Here is a 24,013-nt window from a genome sequence, read left to right on the forward strand (position 1 = left end):
GAATGGCTTTAACTGGATATCCTCATTGTTTAGAATCATTCAGTTAATCCCTTTACTTGATATTTAAAATCTTCCAAATTTGTACAAATTCTCCTTAATTTTAGAAACTGGTTTATTGGAATATTAAACCACTGAGGTCTTTTAGAATATCTAACTCTTTAGAAGAAAGGAGGGCCTATTGGTTAGAGCATGGGTATCAAATGTCGGACCTTGAGGGCTACAATCCAGTTGGGTTTTCAGGATTTCCCCAATGAATATGCATGAAATCTATTAGCATACAATGAAAGCAGTGCATGCAAATAGATCTCATGCATATTCATTGGGGAAATCCTGAAAACCCGACTGGATTGAGGCCCTCGAGGACTGACATTTGACATCTCTGGGTTAGAGCTACAGCCTCAGCACCCTGAGGTTGTGGGTTCAAATCCTGAATTGCTCCTTGTGACCCTGGGCAAGTCATTCAATCTTCCATTGCCCCAGATATGATAGAAAGGGACAGATAGGGAAAATGCTTGAATGCCTGATTGTAAACCGCTCAGATAACCGTGATAGGCAGGTATTCATATTACAGGACACAAGGTAATAGACACATGTTGTCACATTCCTTTCTCATGTACTTTATATCAGTGTTCTTCAACCACCGGTCCATGGACCAGTGCCGATCCACAGAAATTTCCTGCCAGTCCACAGGATCAGCACATGCATCAGGCCCAAAATAGTGTTCTTCAACCGCCAGCCCATGGTGCAATCAATGAGGCGTTATCTTCGAGCCAGCTCCCTCTTCCTAACTGATTCAGTGCACAAAGCCACAGGCAGTGGTTCCTACGGGCATCCTGTGCCTGAACCGGAAGCCTTCTCTATGACGTTGCAACGTCAGAGGGAAGGCTTCCAGATGAGGCACGGGATGTGCAAGGTGCAATTAGTACTATTATGGGGGCAGGGTCTGGGGTAGAGATTGGGTAGAGATGGGCGGGATCTGGCCCACGACTTAGCCCAGTGTTCTTCAACTGCCGGTCCACGGACTGATGCCAGTCCACAGAAAAATTCTTTTATTTCTGCCGGTCCATAGGTATAAAAAGGTTGAAAAACACTGCCTTATATCATATAAAGCACAGTATACAACTGGCTATGCAAAAACTGACAATATACACAATACATTTTTAGAAATTAAAAGGAGCATAAACTGTAAATGCACTCCCCCATCGTTTTGTGTAAGCTCGAAGCCATGGCAGTGAGGTAGGATATAGCTGGGACTCAGTGGGCCTTGTGCAGGAGGACTGATATGCCCCCAAAACACAAACATGTACATACCCCTGGGGTTCAGTGCTCCCCCAAGCTGGTGCCTTCTTGTGGGGGTGGGGCTGGAACAGGGTAAGTCCAGGTGTCCTCTTTTTTTTAAAGAGGAAATCTGGGATTTATCCTTTGCTGCATTCCACCCACTGGCAGTTGCATCAGTATGGCAAGACATGATAGAGGATAGCGCTCTCTCTGATGCTTTATCTGTGAAGGACCCGGGCAAGTAACTGAATGGGGTGGGGAGGGCAGGGAGATGCTGAACCTTGGTGCTCAGAAGGGAAGGTTTTGTTGCATGCAGCCCCTACCATTGGGCAGTCCTGGGAATTTTTCTGGACTCATTCAATGGTAGATACACCCTTGTCTCTCCTGAAGGTTTTCTTTGTTTCATATTTGGTGGATTGTGTGTCTTCTTTTCTTCCTATTTTGCATGTACTGGTTCTCTAAATGAAGAACCAGCACAACATGGTATAGCTAGAAAAGGAAACCCATGATGAAACAACAAATTATGAGATCTGTCTTGTCTTCCACACGTAGCTCCTGATTGGTGAGGCCCGACTTTAGCATACCGTGAGGGTTTTCTTTCACTTGCCAGCACTCCAGCTGCCCTCTCCTGTCTCCCCTGCTAAAAAACATATTCGCGGTTTTTCAACATTCGTGGGGGTTCATGGAACAGAACCCCCGCGAATATCGGGGGAGTACTGTAATCGAAACCACGATCGCTGAAACCACAAATATGGAGGGAGAAGTGTAACAAAGTAAATTGTTCAGTCTGATAAAATGTTATTCAAAGGAAGTCAGGTTGCATTATTTCTGATGTCTTCTGACTGGGTCAAGGGGATCTGTGAAACACTTGACTTCCATATAGCAAATAATACTTTTATAATCATTGTCATTATCATCTGCATTATAGGTAGTACTGTTTAGTTTGTATTTGCATCTTCATCTTTACCTTCATTATCATCATGCTGTCCAATTACAAAGGTTTTCACTAAGTTGGAATCATTGTCTTTGTTCTAACCATTTTTTTTTTTTTTTTCTGATGACAAACTCTGAATATCTTTAAGAACTGATGTTGGAAGATGGCTATGTCAGTCAACCAAGAATTGCCACCAGCTTCAGCTTTATCTCTGCTTTGAAGTGACTAAGGGGTCCTTTTACTATGGCACACAAGCTGTTTTAGTGTACGCTAAATATTAGCGTGCACTAACCGCTAATGCATCCATAGACTATAATGGATGCGTTAGCGTTTAGCACGCGCTAATATTTAGCTGTTCTGTCTGGAAACCAGTAAGCAGTTCAGCTCCACTGTTCTTTTAGGCTTTATTCAGTGAACAGCAAAATTTAAGCCGAGATGATCCATTGTTTGTGATAAGGCTTGCAACAGCAAAATCCTGTGTCTAGTTTTGTTCTTTCATTTACCCTCTTCCTTTACAAAGCCACACTAGCTTTTTTAGCACCGGCCACCAGGGTAAGAGCTCCGACGCTCACAGAATGCCTATGAGCAATCAAGCTGTTACCGCCACGGCTGGCGCTAAAAACTCTAGTGAGGCTTTGTAAAGGAGGGGAGGGGGGGTTAGTTTACTGAAGAACTATTGTTTATATCTCGCTTCCATTTTTACTTTTTACCCTGCAACTGCGCAAAAGAAGTAAAAATTAGTAAGTAAAAGTAACAAATGTTATCCTGTACTTTACCCGTAAAGTAACAGAACTAGTTACATTTATTTAGGCCCCCTTTTATCAAACCGCGTTAGGGTTATCATCGGCTGCTATGTTAAAGGCTTAAACGCTCACAGAATTCCTGTGAGCGTCAGAGTTTTTACTGCAGCGGCCGGCGAAAAAAACCTCTAACACAGCTTGATAAAAGGGGGCCTTAGTTATTAGAAAACACTGTATTTAATTGCTTTTTAATGAAGTGGTAACATTTTTCAGTCAAGGTAGTTTCAATTAATTTAGTTTAACGTTGTTTTATCTGGAAATTTATCTGTATCCTTCAAATCAGAATTTGATTTCTAGTTCCTACTTACTCAAAGTAACTTGAATTTAAGTGAGCTTAACACTTAAAGGCTAAAATGTGTTTTCTAATGTTAGCTAGCAATGAATAACATACTAATTCATTTTCCCATACAAATCATTAATATCAATATAATGTACTCATATGTTACTGCTTTATTTTTTCTAATATTTTTATTTTCTTTCATGCTTCCAGAAACAAGATATTCTTAAGCAAGTAAGCCATTTACTTTCCTTTTTTCTCCTTTGACCATTATTTTTATATCTCAAATAAGTTAAGGTCTGTGGCACCCTAATTTAGAGGAATTATTGCCATAACATTGAAATATTGATGAAAATAATTGCAACTGGGCTTAGAAAAATCAATTGCTGGGATTTTTGGTAGATAGAGGAACACTTCTGGTTACCCCTGATCCTGAAGTAACCCTCTATCCTGGGCAGTGCATCCCTCTTTTGATGCTAGCTGTAGATGAGCTTGTAGATCTGGACCGAACTTGAGTGAGGATGCATAGTGATTATGTATTAGTAAAGCTGACTTGCAGCAGGCTACAGTTAACTGTAATGGTGGGGGAGGTGAGAGCAAGAACAGTAGTGAGCGGACTGCTGGGTGCGATGCAGTGGTGTACCTAGGGTATGTGGCACCCGGGGCCCATCATTTTTTGACACCCCCCCCCCCCCCCTCATGGAAAATTTTTTTTTTTTTTTTTTTTGCAATAACCATGAAATGGAATAAATGGTCAGAATAGAAACAGGCAGTGAAAATTTTCTTTTATTGAACCTCATTTATGTAACCATTATTCCAAACATAACATAACATAAATTATGTCTGAATTGTCATGACATCAGAAGTACATATGGAGTAGTTGCAGGTGATGCTTGGGACAGTTCTGATTATGTTAGTTTGGTTTTATGTGTTTTTTGAATAGAAGGGTTTTTATTTCTTTTTTTAAGGTTTTGTAGTTTGTGGTCGAGGTCAATAGGTTGTAGAGTTGGGGGTCAAGTGTTGCAGCTCGAATGGCTAGGAGGTTGTCGAACAGTTTTTTTCTTTTGACGTTTTTGGTTGGAGGGTGTGTGAATGGTGCGTGAGTTCTCCTATGTCTGTTTGAAGTGGATTGAATTATTTAGCTGAAGAAATTAGTTACCCCCCCATTCCACACACATTAATTCTCTTCCATTTTTGTTCCCATTATAAAAAAACACTGATAAGTTCCCAGGAAAAAAATACATTAAAATAAGAAGTGAAAACAAAGGCCCCTACAGATGAGAACATAACATAAGAATAGCCTAACTGGGTCACACCAATGGTCCATCATGCCCAGTAGCCCATTCTCATGGTAGCCAATAGTGCTGCCCGATTCAGAGAAAAATATTTCATTCGATTCGATTCACCCTGTTGAATCGATTTTTCGATTAGATTCACTGTTAATGACACCGCTTTTTAAGTTTAAACAAAGTATAACAATAAATTTCACAACAACAATAAATTTCACAAAGTACTTAAAAAAAAAAAATCACATTTTTCCATTAAAGCAGTTCTGGAGACATTTGCTTGAACAGTCTTTTTTCCCAGTCCATAAGCAAGCAATATGAAAAAGATTTCCTTAATTATCTACTCAAACATTTTTGCTATTTACTTTCATTGTACCTAGACTATTATTCAGTAGAAAAAATTTAGTTTGTTCAATCAAGCAGAACATTCACTCATAGAAGTCCAATGTCCACACAGGATTTGATTGAACAAACCATATTTTTTCTACTGAATAATAGTTTAGGTATACTGAATAGCAAAAATGTTAAAGCCACACAGAAAAGCAGTAAAAGTCAATAGGTTCTCCAAGTGGGAACAACCTGATGTCTCAGCACTTGAGGAAAAGACCACGTAATAATGTTTATAAGATAAATCATATAAATGATTATACTGAAGCAGGGTGTCCTCAGCGTGAGAGGTAAGCGAGAGGAGAGAATTCTCCAGTGCTTTACACAATAAGGCTCCTCTGCCTGCAGTGCACACCATCATAGGACACCTCAGGTGTGCTCAAATTAATCATGTGATAAATTAAACAGTGATAAACAATTGGTCAATCACAAGAGTACAAGATCAAACAGGTTGTTCCCACTCAGAGAACCTATTGACTTTACTGCTTTTCTGTGTGAGTAGATAATTAAGCAAATTTCTGATAGCCTACAGAACTGATTCTCACCTTCCATCCCCAGCCCCCAAGACTTACCAGACCCCCCCTGCCGATGCATTTACTTACTGCCTGAACTGGATACTAAATCGTGGGGAAGAGAGGAGAAATGCGGGGAAAGAGCCAGCCAAAACTAGTATTTGTTGCTGCTGAGTGCACCAATCCAGGGCAAGCAGACGCTTCCCCCATGTCTTAATAACAGACAATGGACTTTTCCTCCAGGAATTTGTCCAAACCTTTTTTAAAACCAGCTACGCTATCTACTTTTAACATAACTTCTGGCCACTTCATTTTTAAGCTTAGATCTTTCCTTCCAAACAGAGACCTTGCTAGATGTCAAATACAGCACAAGGTAACTTCACATGGACTTAACTGTGCAGGAAATGAATCTCCTCATACACCCACCATATAGTGCAAAAATGTGCAAAGGTCTGTTTTTTTCTTTCGATCACTACATAGCCTAATGCCACACAAGCAGCGCTGTTACAAACATATTCTGAAGGTCAATGCTAAGGTTGACAAAGTTTCCTTCCTTGGACCAGAAGGAGATACTGACAAACCACTGGAAGAGATTCTAAAACAACTACCCAGAAATAACACCCAAAGACCCACTCAGTGTGTGAACCAGTTGAGTGGAGTGGACTAACTGGGGGTGGAAATGGGCCCAGAGTTTGCTCAGCAGAATTTCCCAGACTACCTCTTCCTCTCAACACACTGACATGCTACCACCACCACCAACACTAGGAACACCTCACCGAGTATGCCAGCAATGCTTATAAACTTTATAAAACACATTATTATATTTTCTTATAAAGCATATATTTTAACTGAACTCAGCCTTGCCATTCACAAAAATAGAAAAGTTCCCATTTCAAGCTGTCTAATGTACACTTTTCAAATCTAACATATTGTAATCACAAAACAGAAAATAAAATTATTTTTTCTACCTTTTGTTCTCTGATCAATATTCAAATCTTGTTGGTCCCAGGCTCTTGTTGTCTTGCTTGCCAGGGTCTCCTTTCTCCGTGCTAACCATCCGTCTGCCATCTCTGTTCTCCCCTTCCGTTTCCCTTCCCTCTCCCGGAGATCTGGCATCTTTCCTTTTTTTTGTCTCCATCCACAGATTCACCTTTTCTCAACTCCCCACCACCCCAGGATCCACCATCTCTCCCTTTCTGTTCCCAACTATCCTCCTATCCAGTATCTCTATCCCCCCTCCACACCATCCCCTGTTTCCAAGTTCTCTCCCTTTCTGTTCCTTCCCTCCCTAAATCCCATTATGCACCATCTCTCTCCCACTCCTCTGTTTTTAGACCCATTATTTCTAACCCCCAAAGTCTGGCATATGCACGTATCTTTGAACCCCCCCTTCCCTCTCTCCCTCTGTGTACTTTTACACCAGGACCCCCCTCCCCCGAAGGTCTGTCCCCCCTCAGAAGGGCTACACCCCACCCCTGAAGACCTGCACCCCCCGAAGGACTTTACCTCCCACCCGAAGGTCTGTCCCCCTCTGAAGGCCTAAACCCCACCCCTGAAGGCCTGCACCCTCCCCGAAGGATTGTACCCCCCACCCGAAGGTCTGTCCCCCCCTGAAGGCCTGCACCCACCCCGAAGGCCTGCACCCACCCCGAAGGCCTGCACCCACCCCGAAGGCCTGCCTGCTTGTCCCCCCTTGAAGGCCTGTCCCCCCCCTTGAAGGTTGGCACCCCCCCAAAGGCCTGCACCCCCTTGAAGGCCTGTCCCACCCCCTTGTAGGCCTGTCCCCCCCCTTGAAGGCCTGCACCCCCCCTTGAAGGTTGGCACCCCCCCAAAGGCCTGCACCCCCTTGAAGGCCTGTCCCACCCCCTTGTAGGCCTGTCCCCCCCTTGAAGGCCTGCCTGCCTGTCCCCCCCTGAAGGCCTGTCCCCCCTTGAAGGCCTGTCCCCCCCCCTTGTAGGCCTGCACCCCCTTGTAGGCCTGTCCCCCCCCCCTTGTAGGCCTGTCCCCCCCCTTGAAGGCCTGCCTGCCTGTCCCCCCCTTGAAGGCCTGCACCCCCTTGAAGGTCTGCACCCCCCCCCCCGAAGACCTGCACCCCCCCTTGAAGGCCTGCCTGCCTGCCTGTCACCCCCCTCCCCCTTGAAAGTCTGCCTGCCCACCCGCCCGCCCCTCCCTGAAGGCCTGATGCCCCGACCCACCCCGAAGGACCATTCGCCCCCCTGACCTCCCCGCACTACCTATGAAGCAGCGGCAGCAGGATCGCGACGTCAGCTATCTTTGCGCTGCTTAGGAGCTGCTTCCTGCGCCGCGGTCCCGCCCCCTCCTCTGACGTCAGAGGAGGGACGGGACCGCGGCGCAGGAAGCAGCGCCCAAGCAGCTGAGGGATTGCTGACGTCGCGATCCTGCTGCGGGCTGCTTCATAGGTGTGCTGGAAGGTCAGTGGGGCGAGCGGTCCTTCGGGCGTGGGGGGGGACTGAGCGGCAAGGCCGGGAACACCCCCTCAGGGCTGGTACCCGGGGCGGCCCGCCCCCCCGCCCCCCCCTAGGTACGCCACTGGTGCGATGGACCACTGGTCTGACCCAGCAGCGGCAATTCTTATGTTCTTATGATGTCTTAGCAGAAGGGAGTGGGCATCCCTCATGCTGATTTATGTTAAAGTGGGGAAGAGAAGGGGAGGGGTTGATTCGGGGGGGTTCTGGTTGGTGAGGGGTCAGTTCTGGGGGGGGGGTCACAGCAGTAAGAGGGAGCGGGCATCCCCCCTGCCAATTTTTATTGAAGTGTGTGGGGGTGGTAGTTTGGTTGGTGCCTGGGGGAGTGGCTTCACAGTTGCAGGAGGGAGTGGGCATCTCTTCTTCCTCTATTTTGATACTGGGGGTCTTTGAGGGGGGCACTCTTTCTTTCTTTTTTTTTTTTTAATGGGACAGCTATTGTGTGTAGCACATTCACATCTGTGCCATTTAAAAAAAAGAGAAGAAAATGCACCGAACAGCTAAGTGGCAGGAGGCTGCTTTGGGGCTTTTCCTGCTGCTCAGCTATTTGGGCATCCCCAGACTGGCTCTGCGCATGTGTCAAAGTCCCTTTCATAGCAACTGATCAGACAGGTGAAACCTTTGCACAAATCATTTGCATGCAAACTTGTTGGAACATCAGTCACTGTTTCAAATCAGCCGAACAATTGTTCCACAGTGACCCACACGGTTTTGGCAACTGTGTTTTGTGCATCTAGCCCCCAGTTCCCTAGGATCTCATTAGGCTTGAAATGAGGAATTACTGCATAAAACAGTATTTTGACTAGTTGGACTAGCCCAAAATAGGTGGGTCTGTGCCCACCTGGGCCCACTTATGGTTACATTGTTTCATTTATGTGCCATGAGATGATAGTGCATATTTTGCCAGTTGGTGTCTATAAAGCAGAACTGGGCAGACCATAAGTAGAAGTTGCAAATATGCACAGACATTATATTCTAATCGTTGAACCTACTGCATAATGCAGGCATTGGTTCTTGGCTGCACCACAGAAAGAGTATATCGTAATGCATGACCCATTCTTTTAAGGCACCACATTGTCTAATTAGTCATGAAAACGGAAGCTTATGGTGTTGCTCTGAAGTAGAGAATGACAAAAAGACAGGGACTTGTGGGTACCCGCGACAAATCTGTGGTTAAACAATGGGACATTTTTACTGTGTAGGCAAGAACAAAGCAAAGTTACAGCAGAAGGAGGGACTCCGGTACAGGAAAAATCCAAGAGCAGACCTCAGAAGGTTGTCAGTGGGGTTGAGAGCCAAAAGATATAAATAGGGCAGGGGGTGGGGTGCTGTGCTACTTCCTCTACTGCTGACATCAAAACCTTGTGTGTGTGTGTGTATGGGCTCCTTGTGATCCCGAGCAAGTCACTTAACCTGCCATTCCCTCAGTTACAAACTTAGGGCTCCTTTTATCAAGCCGCGCGTAATAGCATGCGTTAAACCGCTGGCCCCGCTAACTGCTACAGCCTCCTCTTGAGCAGGCAGTAGTTTTTAGCCAGCGCGGGGGTTAGTGTGTGATGAAAAGTTGCGCGCGTTAACCCTACCCCATCACCCAAACCACACTCTTCAAACCACAATATTTAGCGTGCTAAAACAGCTAGTGCACCTTAGTAAATGGACCCCTAAATAATGCACCACATAACACTGTCCTTCCCATCCATGAAAGGAATAAAATATGAGTCCACACCATAACTCGCTTCCCACAAAGATCCGTACAACCTCCACTTACACGTAAATTCCTAAAATCATGGCCAGGAGACTAACCCTACCCCATCACCCAAACCACACTCTTCAAACCACAATATAAACATGCCATCCTATGAACTCATGGCACAAGAACTCTATACCAGGAACAAAACCTGAACTGTCTCTGCATTTGATTATCTCCTGATTGTAATGTAATGTAATGTAATGTAATTTATTTCTTATATACCGCTACATCCGTTAGGTTCTAAGCGGTTTACAGAAAATATACATTAAGATTAGAAATAAGAAAGGTACTTGAAAAATTCCCTTACTGTCCCGAAGGCTCACAATCTAACTAAAGTACCTGGAGGGTAATAGAGAAGTGAGAAGTAGAGTTAGAGGAAAAATAAAAATAAAATAAACATTTTAACAAGACAGCATTGATTTAAATACTTTGTACTGAATTAACTGCATTTTGAATTACTCATACTGCACTGATTACTATTGTTTATACTGTTATAACTGCTTATCTTCTACTTGTATCAAATTAATTGCATTTGAAATACTCATACTGCACTTGATTACCGTACTGTGGTGTATACTGTAATAACCAATACTATACTGTTCTCTTGTTACACTGATCATTGTAATCTGACTCAAACTCCACTCTGGAGGATTTGGCGGGATATAAGACCACAAATAATATAATATGGGGAGGATAGGAAGACAAAAGGGAGATAATGGGCTTGAAGGGCATAGGGACACAGGGGAGGGGATAGGGACATAGAGTGGTGATGATGAATGCAGGGAGATATGGGAGCTACTGGAAAGGGAAGTATAGGAGACACAGTGAAGCACTGGTGTGGTGAAGGTAGGAGGCACTTGGGGCACTGCGCCCTCCTCTCTGTCCCCTCTGCTCCTTCTGCACCCCCTCCATTCCTTCCCCATCCCCCATGCCACCCTCATGCCCTTCCTTCCCCCTGTACCTCTTTAAATCTTTTCAGCGCAAGCAGCTTCTCTGGCCTGCTGCTAACGCCGGCATTGGCTTTCCCTCTGACATCACTTTCAGGCCCCACAACCAGGAAGTTATTTCAAAGGAGAGCCAGGTCAGCGTGAGCAGCAGGCCAGAGAAGCTGCTTATGCTGGCGAAGATTTGCCCCCTCCTTTAGAAGTTGCGCTAGCATTTTTAGCAATGGCCACGGCGGTAACAGCTTGGATGCTCATAGAAATTCTAAGAGCGTCCGAGCTGTTACTGTGGCAGCTGGCACTAAAAACGCTAGTGCGGCTTTGTAAGAAGGTGGTTAAAAAGGTAGTGGGGAAGAGAGGATGCAAGCGTGGCATGGGGTGGAGAAGTGCTGGCACCCCCACCAAGAGGGCACCTGGGGCGATCCGCCTCCTTACTATGCCACTGCAGCCAGGGGAGATGCTGAACATGGAGATTATAAAGGGAACTCACAGCAGTCATTCTGATGACGGCTCTGCACGGGGCAGGAGCATAGGAAGATCACTCCTGCCCCGCTTCACCGCTAGACCATCAGGTAAGGTTCCTGGGATGTAGGAGGGAGGCGGGGGTGGGTCAGAGCCGACCGAGAGATAATTTGCGATTTTTCACACTTCGTAGTCTGGCTCTGCATCTAACCCCTGCGAATACCGAGGGAGAAGTGTACTGTATATCAGGGTTTCCTGCACAGGTTAACTTATCTGCAGAAAAGAATACTGTAGTTCTTTCATCAGACTCATACAAACTATGCCTCAACATTTAATATACAGTACTCCCCCGAAATTAATTTTGAAAAACCGCAAATGCTTGTCAAAAAGCAGGGGAGGCAGGAGAGAGCAACTGGAGAGGCAGGAGAGGGCAGCTGGAGCGCCGGCGGGTGATGAAAATCACTCGCGATCTGCTCCGACCGCTTCTTCCTGTAGTAAAGTTGGGCTATACCAATCTTGAGCTGCGTGTCAAAGCTCCTGATTGGTATAGCCTGACTTTACTACATGTGCCTCAGGCCCCGCGTTTTCTACGTGAAAATACGGTAGTCTCTTCAGGAAAAGATTATCCCTCCCTCCCTCCCATTTGTGCTGGTGTTATGTTTTGTGTCAGTGTTGTGGGGTGTGTGGAGGGGGGAGGTACAGGTTATATGTCAACTTGGGTGGGTTTGGTGGAGATTATGTGGTTTGGGGGAGGTGGTCGCAGCTTTGGGTGGGGCAGAAAATGGGGTTTGGCCCAGTTGGATCTGGGAAATGAGCAGTTAATAAATAAATAAATGTAACACTCGTATGCGATACTGCTGCGAGGGGAAGCATGACCTTGCGTTACCATGGGTCATGTTTGAAGGAAGGGGAAGCGTGGCCTTGTGTCACCATGGGTCTTGTTTGGGGGGAGGGGAGGGGAAGCATGGCCTTGTGTCACCGTGGGTCATGTTTGGTTTAATGTTATAAGTTTAAAGACTTAATGGGAGCTAGTTTTGACACCAAATAGCTCCCTGGGGGTGTGTGAAATATGCATTGGGGGTTTGTTGGGTTTTGGACACAGATTGTATTGTAAGTGGAGATAATATTCAGATAGATAATAAAGCTGTGGCCAAATATTTATTCCAATAAAATTGAGTTGTGTGATTATTGATTGATGGTGATTAGCTTTCAGTTGCAGGTGACAGGAATGCGAATGCTAATGTTAATGTATTTTTAAACCCAGTTATACATTCAAGACAATGGTAAGGCATTTCTCTAAGCAAATTAATCATTTAAATTTCTGATGAAAGTTTCTATTGCCAGGATTAAAACTTGGACAAAAACAGGCAAACAAAAATGTAAACAATCTGTGAAAGTTAAAAAAAAATTCATCTTTTGATCAAGGATAAAAAGTAATTCTTGCCCAGATGGATCTAAGAGACTTCGGCAGAGAAGTACCAACTTTCAGTCTAAAAAATATTGCATTATAGGTAATAATATGAGAGGGTGCTGAAAAGTTCTCAGGCCAACCAACTTCATACATTTTGAGCATTATTTTGCCACTGTAGCTGAAAAAAGTGTTATTTTTATTTGCAAACTACCAATTTGCAGAATCGTAATGCTATGTTTTTGACATTATTTTATATCATTGATTAAATCATTTCAGTGAAAAATGTGAAATTTTCAAGTGTGAAACTCCGAGCTGTCATGAAGTTCTTATTCCTGCAGAAGAAAATTCTTAAAGAAATCTGTGATTATATGATGCAAACATTGTGTGAAAAATGCCCATCATATTCCACAGTGAATATGTGGTGTGCAAACTTTCAGCATGAAGATTTCAAGAGCGAAGAAGCAGCAAGGTCTGGGAGGCCTCAAATGGTATTGTTGACCATATCCATAACATGATTTTGGCAGATCAGCAAATATTGGCCAAAACAATTGCTGATACACTACAGATATACAGGGAACATGTTAGGTGTAAATTCATGAGCAGCTGCGTATGCAGAAGCTGTCAACTAAGAAGATGCCCAAATGTTTGAATGCTGGCGAGAAACAACGTTGAGTGGACACTTCCAAATTGATTTTGCTGCATTTTCAGTGAGCTGATGCCAGCTTTTTGGAATGACTGGTTACTTATGATGAAACATGGTTACACTAAACTGATAAGAGGTATGGAAAATTTTACATACGCTGACAGGTTGAAGATGCTGGGGCTGTTCTCCCTGGAGAAGAGGAGACTTAGAGGGGACATGATAGAAACCTTCAAAATCCTAAAGGGTATAGAGAAAGTGAATAAGGACAGATTCTTCAAACTGTAGAGACCCACAACCACTAGGGGTCACTTGGAGAAATTGAAAGGGGACAAGTTTAGAACTAATGCTAGGAAGTTCTTTTTTACCCAAAGGGTGGTGGACACATGGAACACGCTTCCGGAGGAGGTGATAGGCCAGAGCACTTTACAGGGGTTCAAGGAAGGTTTGGATAGGTTCCAAGAGGATAGGGGGATTGAGGGGTACAGATAGAACTAGAGGTAGGTTATAGAAATGGTCAGGTCACGAACCTGGTGGGCCACCGCGGGAGCGGACCGCTGGGCAAGATGGACCTCTGGTCTGACTCAGTGGAGGCAACTTCTTATGTTCTTATGTTCTTATGTTCACCACTATGATCTTGAGAAAAAGACAAAGCAAACAATAGTCTATTGAATGGCGGCACTCAGGTTCTCCAAGGTCAAGGAAATTAAAGACCCAAATGTCAGCAGGAAAGGTCATGGCCACAGAGTTTTGGGATCAGGAAGGCGTTGTAATGACTGCCTATCTTCCAAGGGGCCAAACAGTTAATGCAGAATACTACTGTAACGTGCTGTGCTGATTAAAGGAGGTGTTGGAGAAAAAAAAAAAGGGAGAGGGAAACTTCAGAAAGGAGTTCTCTTTTTGCAAGGCAATGAACCTGTTCACAAGGCTGGCAAAATGATGGATGTTTTGATGCAATTGGGGTTTCAGCGCATAGACCATTGATCCTACTCACCAGATCTTGCTTCATCTGACTACTTTCTGTTTCCAAACCTTAAAAAGAGTTGGAAAGTATGCGTTGCGTTAGGATAAAAACTTGCATTGAAAATCTTGCACTTTAATGATGGCAAGTTGTAACCCATTAATTGTATATTATGTATGTTAACCTGTAACACATTCTGAGCTCGTTGGGGAGAATGGGATAGGAAATAAATAAATAAATACATATTTTTGAGTGATTTGAAGGTGATTGCAGCAGCGGAGCAGTGTTTCAGTGACCAGATATCAGAGTATTTTTATAAGGGTGATAGAAACTTCAGACACGATGTTCCAAGTGTATTGATCTTAGGGGTGAATATATGGAATAACTTTTATGTTTCATGGTTTCACATCATGTCCTTCTTAGTTGGGAACTTTTCAGCACCCCCTTCTACACTTTACTGAAGTGTTAAAGATTTTCCATTCTCTCATGCAAAATACAATTTGCAGCATTTTTTTTTTTAATACTATTAATTGTTTTCTTGGGTAGTGTCAAGGCTGTTAAGAGGCTCCATTTTGTATTAAATATTTAATACTGTTGCAGAAAGAGATGAACCCTGAGAAACACCATGTTTCATTAACAAATACATGTATTCTGAATAATTTTTCCCATCCAACACATAGAAATAACGACCATCCTAAAAAGACTGAAACCAACTGAACACTGTACCAGTAATCCCAATTTTGCTTAGTTTGTGCAATAAAATATAGGGCTCCTTTTACTAAGGTGTGCTAGGGCTTTAACACGCGGAATAGCGCACCCTTCTTTGCCCGCTTGCTAGACCTTAACGCCAGCATTGAGCTGGCGTTCGTTCTAGAAGCGTAGCGCGCGGTAATTTCCTACCTGCGCTAAAAACGCTAGCACAGCTTAGTAAAAGGAGCCCATAATGATTAACTCTCTCAAATGAAGATGATACATCTAAGGACACCAAAACAAAACTGTCACCTCTGTCAAACCCAGTCTGAACAGTATCTAACAGAGAAACAACAATTCTGTATCATGATCGTCCCTGAAGCCAAATTGGAACTTATCCAGAATCTGATTTTCAGTCAAAAATTCAGTTAACTGAAGAACAACACTCTTCTCAACAATCTTAGCCAAAAAAAGGTAGATTAGAGATGGGACAGTAATTGTTCACATTTGACACATCTAAAGTTGGACTCTTTAATAAGCAAGTAACCACTGCTGTTGTTAATGCTTGTGGCATATGCCCCTCTTTAAAGATCTTAATCACAATCTTACAAATCGCATTCAAAGTGACATTCTTTTAAACTCTTTGCCAAAGAGGGATGATACACATCAAGTGGACAATATAAATTACTCACACTTTTTAATAAGGAAGATGCTTGTTCATAATTCAAAACACCAAACTCAGACCAAGTAGTACATATCCATAGCCCCAGGTACGTTAGATAGATTGTGAGCCCACCGGGACAGATAGGGAAAATGCTTGAGTACCTGATTGTAAAAACCGCTTAGATAACCTTGATAGGCGGTATATATAAAAAAATCCTAATAAACTACTACTACTAATAATATGTCGGGTACCGGTTGTGTGTCGGATGGAGAAAACACCCTCTCAAAATGAGATGTAATTTTCGCAACTTTCTGAACTAAACCCGTAGCCATACTGTGCACAGTCAACAGACTCTTATTTAAGATATCCTGGGAAGTTAATTTAGCCTTAAACAGCTCCTTCGTTTGAGACGGAGATTCCTCAATTATCTTATTGTAAATCTGTTTGGGTTTTTTTTTTTTTTTTTTTGTATCTTAAGCTTTAAAACAGGGGTGTCCAACCTTTTGGCTTCCCTGGGCCGCATTGGCTGAAAAAAAATTTTCTGGGGTCGCACAAATGCGCAAACGCTGCAGCAAGACAGAGGAGGGAGCCGGCAAGACGGTAAATATCTGGGGGCAGCAGAGAAAAACACTGCATCGCCCTCGACCGGGGCCACACAAAATACTTCCCGGGGCCGCAGGTTGGAAACCCCTGCTTTAAAACATTAAGGGCTCCTTTTACTAAGCTGCGATAGCGTTTTTAGCGCATGCGGAATTTTAGCGCGTGCTAAACCTGCGCTACACGGCTAGAACTAACGCCAGCTCAATGCTGGCATTAGCATCTAGCTCGCACGGCAATTCTGTGCACGCTAAGTGTGCACTAAAACCGCTATCGCAGCTTAGTAAAAGGAGCCCTAAGATTGCTGACACTCTTCATCAGCATCTAAATTCAGTTGATGGGACGCTCCACGCCACTCTCTTTCTGCCTTCCTAACTACCTGTTTACTGATCCTCAAATCATCATTATACCAGGGCGCAAAATAATTTCTAAAAACAGAATCACCGATTTCTTTGAAATGACACTATCTAAAGAAGTTGCCAAGGCCTCATTCTACATTTCCATTGCTTCGTCAGAGGTTTTACCAGAAAACTCAAGATTCTCATACAGGGGACTAACTCGGCTACCACACCTTTTTCACTACCAAACACCTGTTAACTTAGGAACATACCTTTGGAAAGTTGCCCTCTTAGTAGTCCTTTTACTAAGGTTCAGTAGCTGTTTTAGTGTGTGCTAAACACTAACGCAAGCTAAGGCGTCCATTATATCCTATGGACGCGTTGGCATGCCTTAGCATTTAGCACGCGCTAAAATGACTAGCGCGTCTTAGTTAAAGGACCCCTTAATTTGTATGGTGCGATATTGGAAATCTCGTCGGTAGTAAAATAGTGTGTAGCTGCAGAGCTGCTGAAAGTATAGGACTTGATTGTAGCAAGAGCTGTCTGATTAAATTATATTTTAATGCAAGGCACTAGGGTATGAGACTTTTGAAATTCAGCCTTAAGTAGCTCCCCTTTCTTATCTCCTGCTCTCCTCCCTCTCTCCTGTTCCCTGCTCCCCTTCTTTTAACTCCTTGCCCCCTCCCCCTCCCCTTCTCTCTCTACATCTTCCCACCTGTCTCTTCAAATGCCTATAATTTTTTTGTCCTGTAACTTTATTGTGACTGTCGATTGTAACCCATTCTGAGCTCCCGGGAGAACGGGATAGAAATCTAAATAAATAAATAAATGTTATTTCTTTTTCACTGCAGGCAATTGATTTTGAAGGTTTCAAATTGTTTATGAAGACTTTTCTGGAGGCTGAGCTACCAGATGACTTCTGCCAACATCTCTTTATGTCATTTAGCAGTAAAATTCCTCATCCCAGTCCTCTAATGCAAACCAAGGTGCTTTCTGGAGGTGGGTCATGAAAAAAATAACAATACCATTGATTCAAACAGTATTGTTTTATTCTTCTCAACCAAAGGTACTGGAGGGTAAGATTAGTTTTTGAATCACAATTATTGTTTCTTTGGATGGCATACAAGGTACCAAGGGGCCAGTTTTCAGACCACAAGAGGCAGCCTGGCTACTTCCCATGGTTGTTGTATCTGGCAACATAAATACCATATACCACTTAATATAGGAGAAGCACCCTGCATATATCTCACTAATATTCGGGAAAAGGCCTTAGAATCGGAGCCCACGTGTAGTCCTATCATGGACTGAACAATCAGTGTAGTGTTACAGCTCCATGCTCCAGTCATAGGCCAAAAACCCAAATCCTATAATAATATAACTTAATTTTTTGATTTTCAAACTTTTTTTAAAGCTTTTATCCAGTGCAGCTTAAATATTTAAAAACTTATTACTAACTGTTCAGAATGCATAACTCCTTTGGTTAGAAAAGCAGTTGACAGCTAATTACTTATCTTAAAACATTTTCCGTTGTTATTTTCTCGTTCATTTAGCTTGTATACTGCCTGTGTAGTGCCTGTGCCGACGCGGCCAGCGTTTCGTGGACTTTCTTATAAATCCACTGCTTCAGGGCCAGTAGCAAAAAACATCAAGGCATCTAAAACAGAATAAAATAATTGATGCCATATCAAAATCTACATTTAAGCCTTAAATCAACTGTTCCTCACAACTGAATTCGCAACTGCCAAACTTTCTCAACAACGGCAAGATGGCGGCAGCCTTTTCCCGAATATTAGTGAGATATATGCAGGGTGCATCTCTTATATTAAGTGGTATATGGTATTTATGTTAGTAGAGCATTTTTTGACCACTTTGGGTGATAACAGTTTATGTTGTATCTGGCAACCAGCATTGAATTTTTGATCTATTTTTAGCCACAGTTGAAATAGCCTGCCAAATCCATATTCATCAGCTGACCGGCTAGGTCGGAGCAACCAAAGAAAGACTAAGCTAGCCACTGACCAGGATATTCATCCGCTGAAAATGAGCAGTTGGCTAGCTTAGCACTATTTAGCTGAAGAAGAGCCATTCCTGGCCATCTAAATAGTGCTGAATATCAAGTGGCAAGTATTTAAACTGGGATAACATAAGAACATAAGAAACGCCTTCACCGGATCAGACCGAGGTCCATCTAGTCCGGTGATCCGCACACGCGGAGGCCCATTTAGGTGCTCCTTTTTGGAGACCCGGATTTCCCGTATCCTTCAATATGATCTGCAAGAAGGTGTGCATCCAACTTGCGTTTGAAACCCAGCACAGTATTTTCTGCCACTACCTCCTCCGGGAGAGCATTCCAAGCGCCCACCACTCTCTGTGTGAAACAGAACTTCCTGACATCTGTCCTGAACCTGCTGCCATTCAGTTTTAGGCTATGACCTCTTGTCCGTGTCACATCTGAAAATGTCAGTAATGCTGCTTCCTGGTCAATTTGATCAAATCCCTTTAATATTTTAAAAGTCTCTATTAGATCCCCACGCAGTCTTCTCTTTTCAAGGGTGAACAGTCCCAGTTTTCCGAGGCGTTCCATGTAGCTTAAATTCTCCATGCCTTTGACTAATTTTGTGGCTCGCCTCTGTACCCTTTCCAACAGAATTTTATCCTTCTTAAGGTATGGAGACCAGTGTTGGACACAGTATTCTAAGTGTGGTTTGACCATTGTTCTGTAAAGTGGCATTATAACATCTTCCGACCTACTCGTGATCCCCTTCTTAATCATGCCCAACATCCTATTTGCTTTCTTCGCTGCCGCCGCACATTGAGCCGATGGCTTTAGGGTTCTGTCTATCAGCACCCCCAAATCCCTTTCTTGTTCGCATTTGGCTAATGTCACCCCCGACATCTTGTATTCATGTTCTTTGTTTTTCTTTCCCAAATGCATCACCTTGCATTTGTCTATGTTAAAATTCATCTGCCACTTTATTGCCCACGTTTCCAGCTGATTTAGATCTTTCTGAAGATTCTCACAGTCCCTTTGAGAGCCAACCGCCCGACATAGTTTTGTATCATCTGCAAACTTGATTATATTACAAGATGTTCCATCTTCCAGGTCATTTATAAAATATTATTTTGTGTTTAAAAAATGTTATTAGAATTCAGTACTATGGGGACAATATTCAGACCATAGGAGGCAGCCCGACTACCTCCTGTAGTTGGCGGCAAATCCAGCACTAAATTTCCAGGTTAAATGCAACCACAAAGGCTTAGCTGGCCAAGCTTATATTTATCAGCTGCCAAAGTTAGACCTATTTTTTTTAGTTGGGTTTATCTGACTTAGCTGATTAGCCAATGAATACTCTATTGGTGGTGACTGGCTATATTGCACAATATGCCGGTCACTGGCCAATGCGCTGACCGGGATATTCATTGGGAGATGGCCAGCTATCTGTTGCTGAATTTCAGCGGATAGCTGGCTTAGCAGTATTTAGAAGGCCGGGAGCCATTCCCAGCCAGCTAAACACTGCTGAATATCAGCCAATAGGATATTAGAAGCAGTTTCTCTTTGATATTTATTTTGAACATTGTGATTGTCATGAATTTATGTAGTGATGTCATAGTTCGAGCTGTCATTACCAGAAACTACAATGAGATGTGAAACACCACTGATGTTTTTAGGAATGTGCAAACTTTTTATTATTGAGCTCAGGTCAAGTGAACTTCAGCCTGTATTCATTTAGCTGTACTTTTACATATATCGCTGTGATCTTTCGGAAAATCTGTTGTACTTTTCCATTTAGCATTCAGGAGGCTTGGATATGGATTCTTGGAAATTTGAAAGAGACTCTTGAAATCCATGTTGGATTTTGCTTGAATCCGTGGTGAACTGTGTCATTACTATTTATTTATAACATTTCTAACCCATTTAAACCTAAGCAGTTGCAAAATAAACCATACATAACTATAAAATAACACAACATTTGTTATTTTGTCCCAATATTATGGAACAGCTTACCTGTGGAATTGAGAAACTTTTAAAAGACATCTAAAGGCATATTTTTTTCAAATGGCCTTTTTAAATTAATGAGATGAATTCGGGACTGCAGTCTGCATTTATATATTTTTATAATTTTTAAAATTTGTATTAATTAATTTTTAGTTTCATTTGTTAATTTGGATGTAATAGGATATTATGTATTAGAAATGTTATTCTTTTTCTTTCCTATTTAAATGGAGTTCTTTTCATAAATTTGGTTGAGTTATATTGTAAACCACTTTGATCCTTTTTGGCTGTATATGCGGTATATAAAGATTTTAATAAACATAAACATAAAAGCAGAATATTTATTTATTTTATTTATTTAAAAATTTATATACCACATAAAAACTATGCGGTTTACAAAATTACATACTAGGTTGCTCTCCTTCAAAGAGGTTCATCAGGCTCATCTGAGAAACTTGAGAGGCTGTTTGAAATTGAATTTTGAACATTGTTTAAAGGGCTTCATGAGTCTTTAGTTAATACAGGCAGGTGAGTTCCTGAGGTTAAATACCCCTTGCACATATAAATGTAGATAAAATTAATATTCACGTGTATAAACGCCCTAATTAAAACTCCACCTCTTCAAGAGTGCTTTCAACTCCTAACTCCTCTCACCTTGGGTTCTGCATTCCCAATCCTATATGTCATATCTGTCTGTCCAAGTTAGATTGTAAGCTCTTCCAAGCAGGGACCATCTATAAATGTCAAAATGCACAGTGCTGCATACGCCTTTCAGCGCTATATGCGATAACTAGTAGAAGTAGTAGTAAACACTATTCTATAAGGATGCACTTAAGCACTGTAGTGCATAACTGCAAGGGAGCATATACGTGGGTGGAGCATGGTGGGACATGAGCAGAGCTTTCAATATTACAGATTTATTTAGCTTGATATATCACCTCGTTACAAAAGCAATCGAAGCGGTTTACAATTAAAATGCATACCACACACAATGAGAAAAGAACTCTATAAAACAAATAGGAAAGCCCCTCCCAGAGTCCATCCAGTCAATCTCAAACATAAAACTACCAGAAATATACTATTCAAGATGCTCTTCCCCACAACAAAAGCATCCATGTCCCCTCTATACCAACCTCCAGAAGGTGAACCAGGAGAGGCCTGCTGAAAAATGTGTGCCTTAAGCTGATTCTTAAAACAAATTTAGGAACGCTCCTCCCACAATTGAGTAGGAAGAGTGTTCCATAAAGCTGAAGCCTGGTTAAAAAAAAAAGATTTTTTCTGTCTTGTTGCCAAGTGAGTGGAGCCAACAGTTGGGACCTAAACTTAACCCTCAGGCACTGGAACGCAGTACCCGGTCAGGCACATAGAACATCACCAGCATACTTAATGATTTAGAAACACCCATGTGTACCACATTAAGGGTCAACAGCAAAATACAGTAAAACCTTGGTTTGCGAGCATAATTCGTTCCAGAAGCATGCTTGTAATCCAAAGCACTCGCATATGAAGGTGAATTTCCCCATAGGAAATAATGGAAACTCAGACGATTCGTTCCATAACCCAAAATCTTTAATACAAAGAACTATATGTACTTATATTGCAAGACCTTGCTCATTTAGAACAGTCACTACATTCCTGCAGCATCAGAGAGAGAAGAACCATCAGCTCGGTTGTGATGATATATACTGTATGTATTCGTATTGCAAGACTTTGCTTGTTTAGAACAGTCATTACACTCTTGCAGTGTCAGAGAGAGATCAGTTGTGATGTGTGTATATTGTATGTACTTGTATTGCAAGATCTTGTTTGTTTATCAAGTTAAAATGTAATCAAATGTTTTGCTTGTCTTGCAAAACACTTGCAAACTAAGTTACTTGCAATCCAAGGTTTTACTGTATTACTATTAAGTGTATTTTCTTTTTTCTGTAAGATTATGCTATAAAATATCTTTCAAGTAATTTATCTTACCCATTAGAAAATAAAACAGGATAATGGGAGTGAAATATTCATTTGCTTTGGTTTCATATATTTTCTTTTTTATTGCACATTATATTTGAGGTTTACTAGGCTACTATCTTCTCTCTAAGGGATATATCCCTGGGTACATCTGAGTGCATCTAATCTAATCTAATCTAATCTGTTGCTTATGTCTCATGCTATACCTATAAAGGCTCAAGGTGACTTACAGTGAGAAATGAAGAATGTACTTTACATCCTTACAGAATCTAGGAGAACATTGCAAAGAAACTTTGCAGGGCATTACAAGTATGACAATACATTAAGCATTACATTTTGAACATTACTGAATTTTAAGGAGACATTACAATGCAGGGAGCGTTAGAAGTCAATTAAGACCTTGGGATTACTTAAAACAAGGATATCTGGTCTGAAAGGAGAGGGATGGCCTGTAAAGAGATCTGTTTGGGGTACATTAATAGAGCAATTAGGGGAGAAGAAGAGAGCTGCAATTACTCTAAGAATAGGACAACAAAGTCAAGAGAAGGAGGCATCTGTAATGGTTATTAGCTGATTACATTACATTACATTACATTACAATACATTTCTAGACTGCAATACCTTCCAGATCAATGTGGTTTCCATCATCAAGAGCCTGCACACTGCAGTGAAATACCAAAGGGATTGTAGTAGATGGAAGTTGGACTTAGTTGCTAGTAGAGCACATGGAGTTGAAAAGGAGGGTCTTTTGTTTCTTCCGAAATGTGGAGTAGTTAGGATCTGTCCTGACATTTTCAGTGAGGTTATTCCCAAGTTTTCACTCCCAAGAACGTGAACATTGAGTAGAATATTCATTTGTACTTGAGAATTTTTGTTGTCGGGAGATTCAGTTGTATATGTTAAGATTTCGGCGTGAGGCGGACCATACCTAGAAGAATGGGTGAATAAGTGGAGCAACAGAGTTTCCGTAGAGTATGTGGCGTATAATGCAGTATGTTTTGAATTTTATTCAGGATGAGATGGGTAGCCAGTGAAGTTGTTTGAGGTAATTGGAGACCGAGCCATATTTTTTTCAGCTTGAATATGAGTCTTATTGCTATGTTTTGTATGAGCTGCATTTTGCAGACAAGGGTTAAGTTAATTTCCATGTAGATGGAATTACAGTAATCTAGCTGGGGTTGGATGAGCATCTACACAACTAGGGCAAAATGGTGTTGATGAAAATATGGTCTGATGAGTCTTAGGGCTCCTTTTACTAAGGTGTGCTGGCGTTCTTAGCGCACGCAGCAGATTAGCGTGCACTAACTCTGTGCTACAGGGCTAGAACTAATGCCAGCTCAGTGCTATTCCACACGTTAATGTCCTAACGCAGCTTAGTAAAAGGAGCCCTTAGTTGTCTCTGCATGGAAAATCCTCAACTGGGATTTTAAAGTTTAATTGCATTACTAGATCTGTTAGTGCAGTCTCATGTTGGGCATGAAATTGTAGCATTTCATCTTGTTGTACTACTTTGGTTTGTCTGGGACACCTGGAGCAATCAGGAGATTTAATTTAGACTCATGGTCATTTCAGGGGTGTCAGGTCAAAAGCGCGCCGGGACAAAGGCGCGCGCAGACAATTGAGTGCAGCGCGGAGGTGCGCGCCACACA

General features: G+C 42.3%; 1 protein-coding gene across 5 annotated transcripts in view; it reads left to right on the plus strand.

Moving 5' to 3' along the window:
- DGKB (diacylglycerol kinase beta) overlaps positions 1–24,013 on the plus strand; it is a 733,919-nt gene that overhangs the window by 118,883 nt on the left and 591,023 nt on the right. For 4 of the 5 annotated variants that reach the window (XM_033930985.1, XM_033930986.1, XM_033930988.1 and 1 more), the window contains exons 4-5: positions 3,503–3,523; positions 17,266–17,413. In XM_033930985.1, the coding sequence (XP_033786876.1) occupies positions 3,503–3,523; positions 17,266–17,413 (169 nt within the window). The remainder of the gene's footprint in view (positions 1–3,502; positions 3,524–17,265; positions 17,414–24,013) is intronic. The other variant, XM_033930987.1, reaches the window with a different exon arrangement.

Source organism: Geotrypetes seraphini, chromosome 2 (genome assembly GCF_902459505.1).
Source record: "Geotrypetes seraphini chromosome 2, aGeoSer1.1, whole genome shotgun sequence".
In the NCBI taxonomy this organism is placed as follows: domain Eukaryota; kingdom Metazoa; phylum Chordata; class Amphibia; order Gymnophiona; family Dermophiidae; genus Geotrypetes; species Geotrypetes seraphini.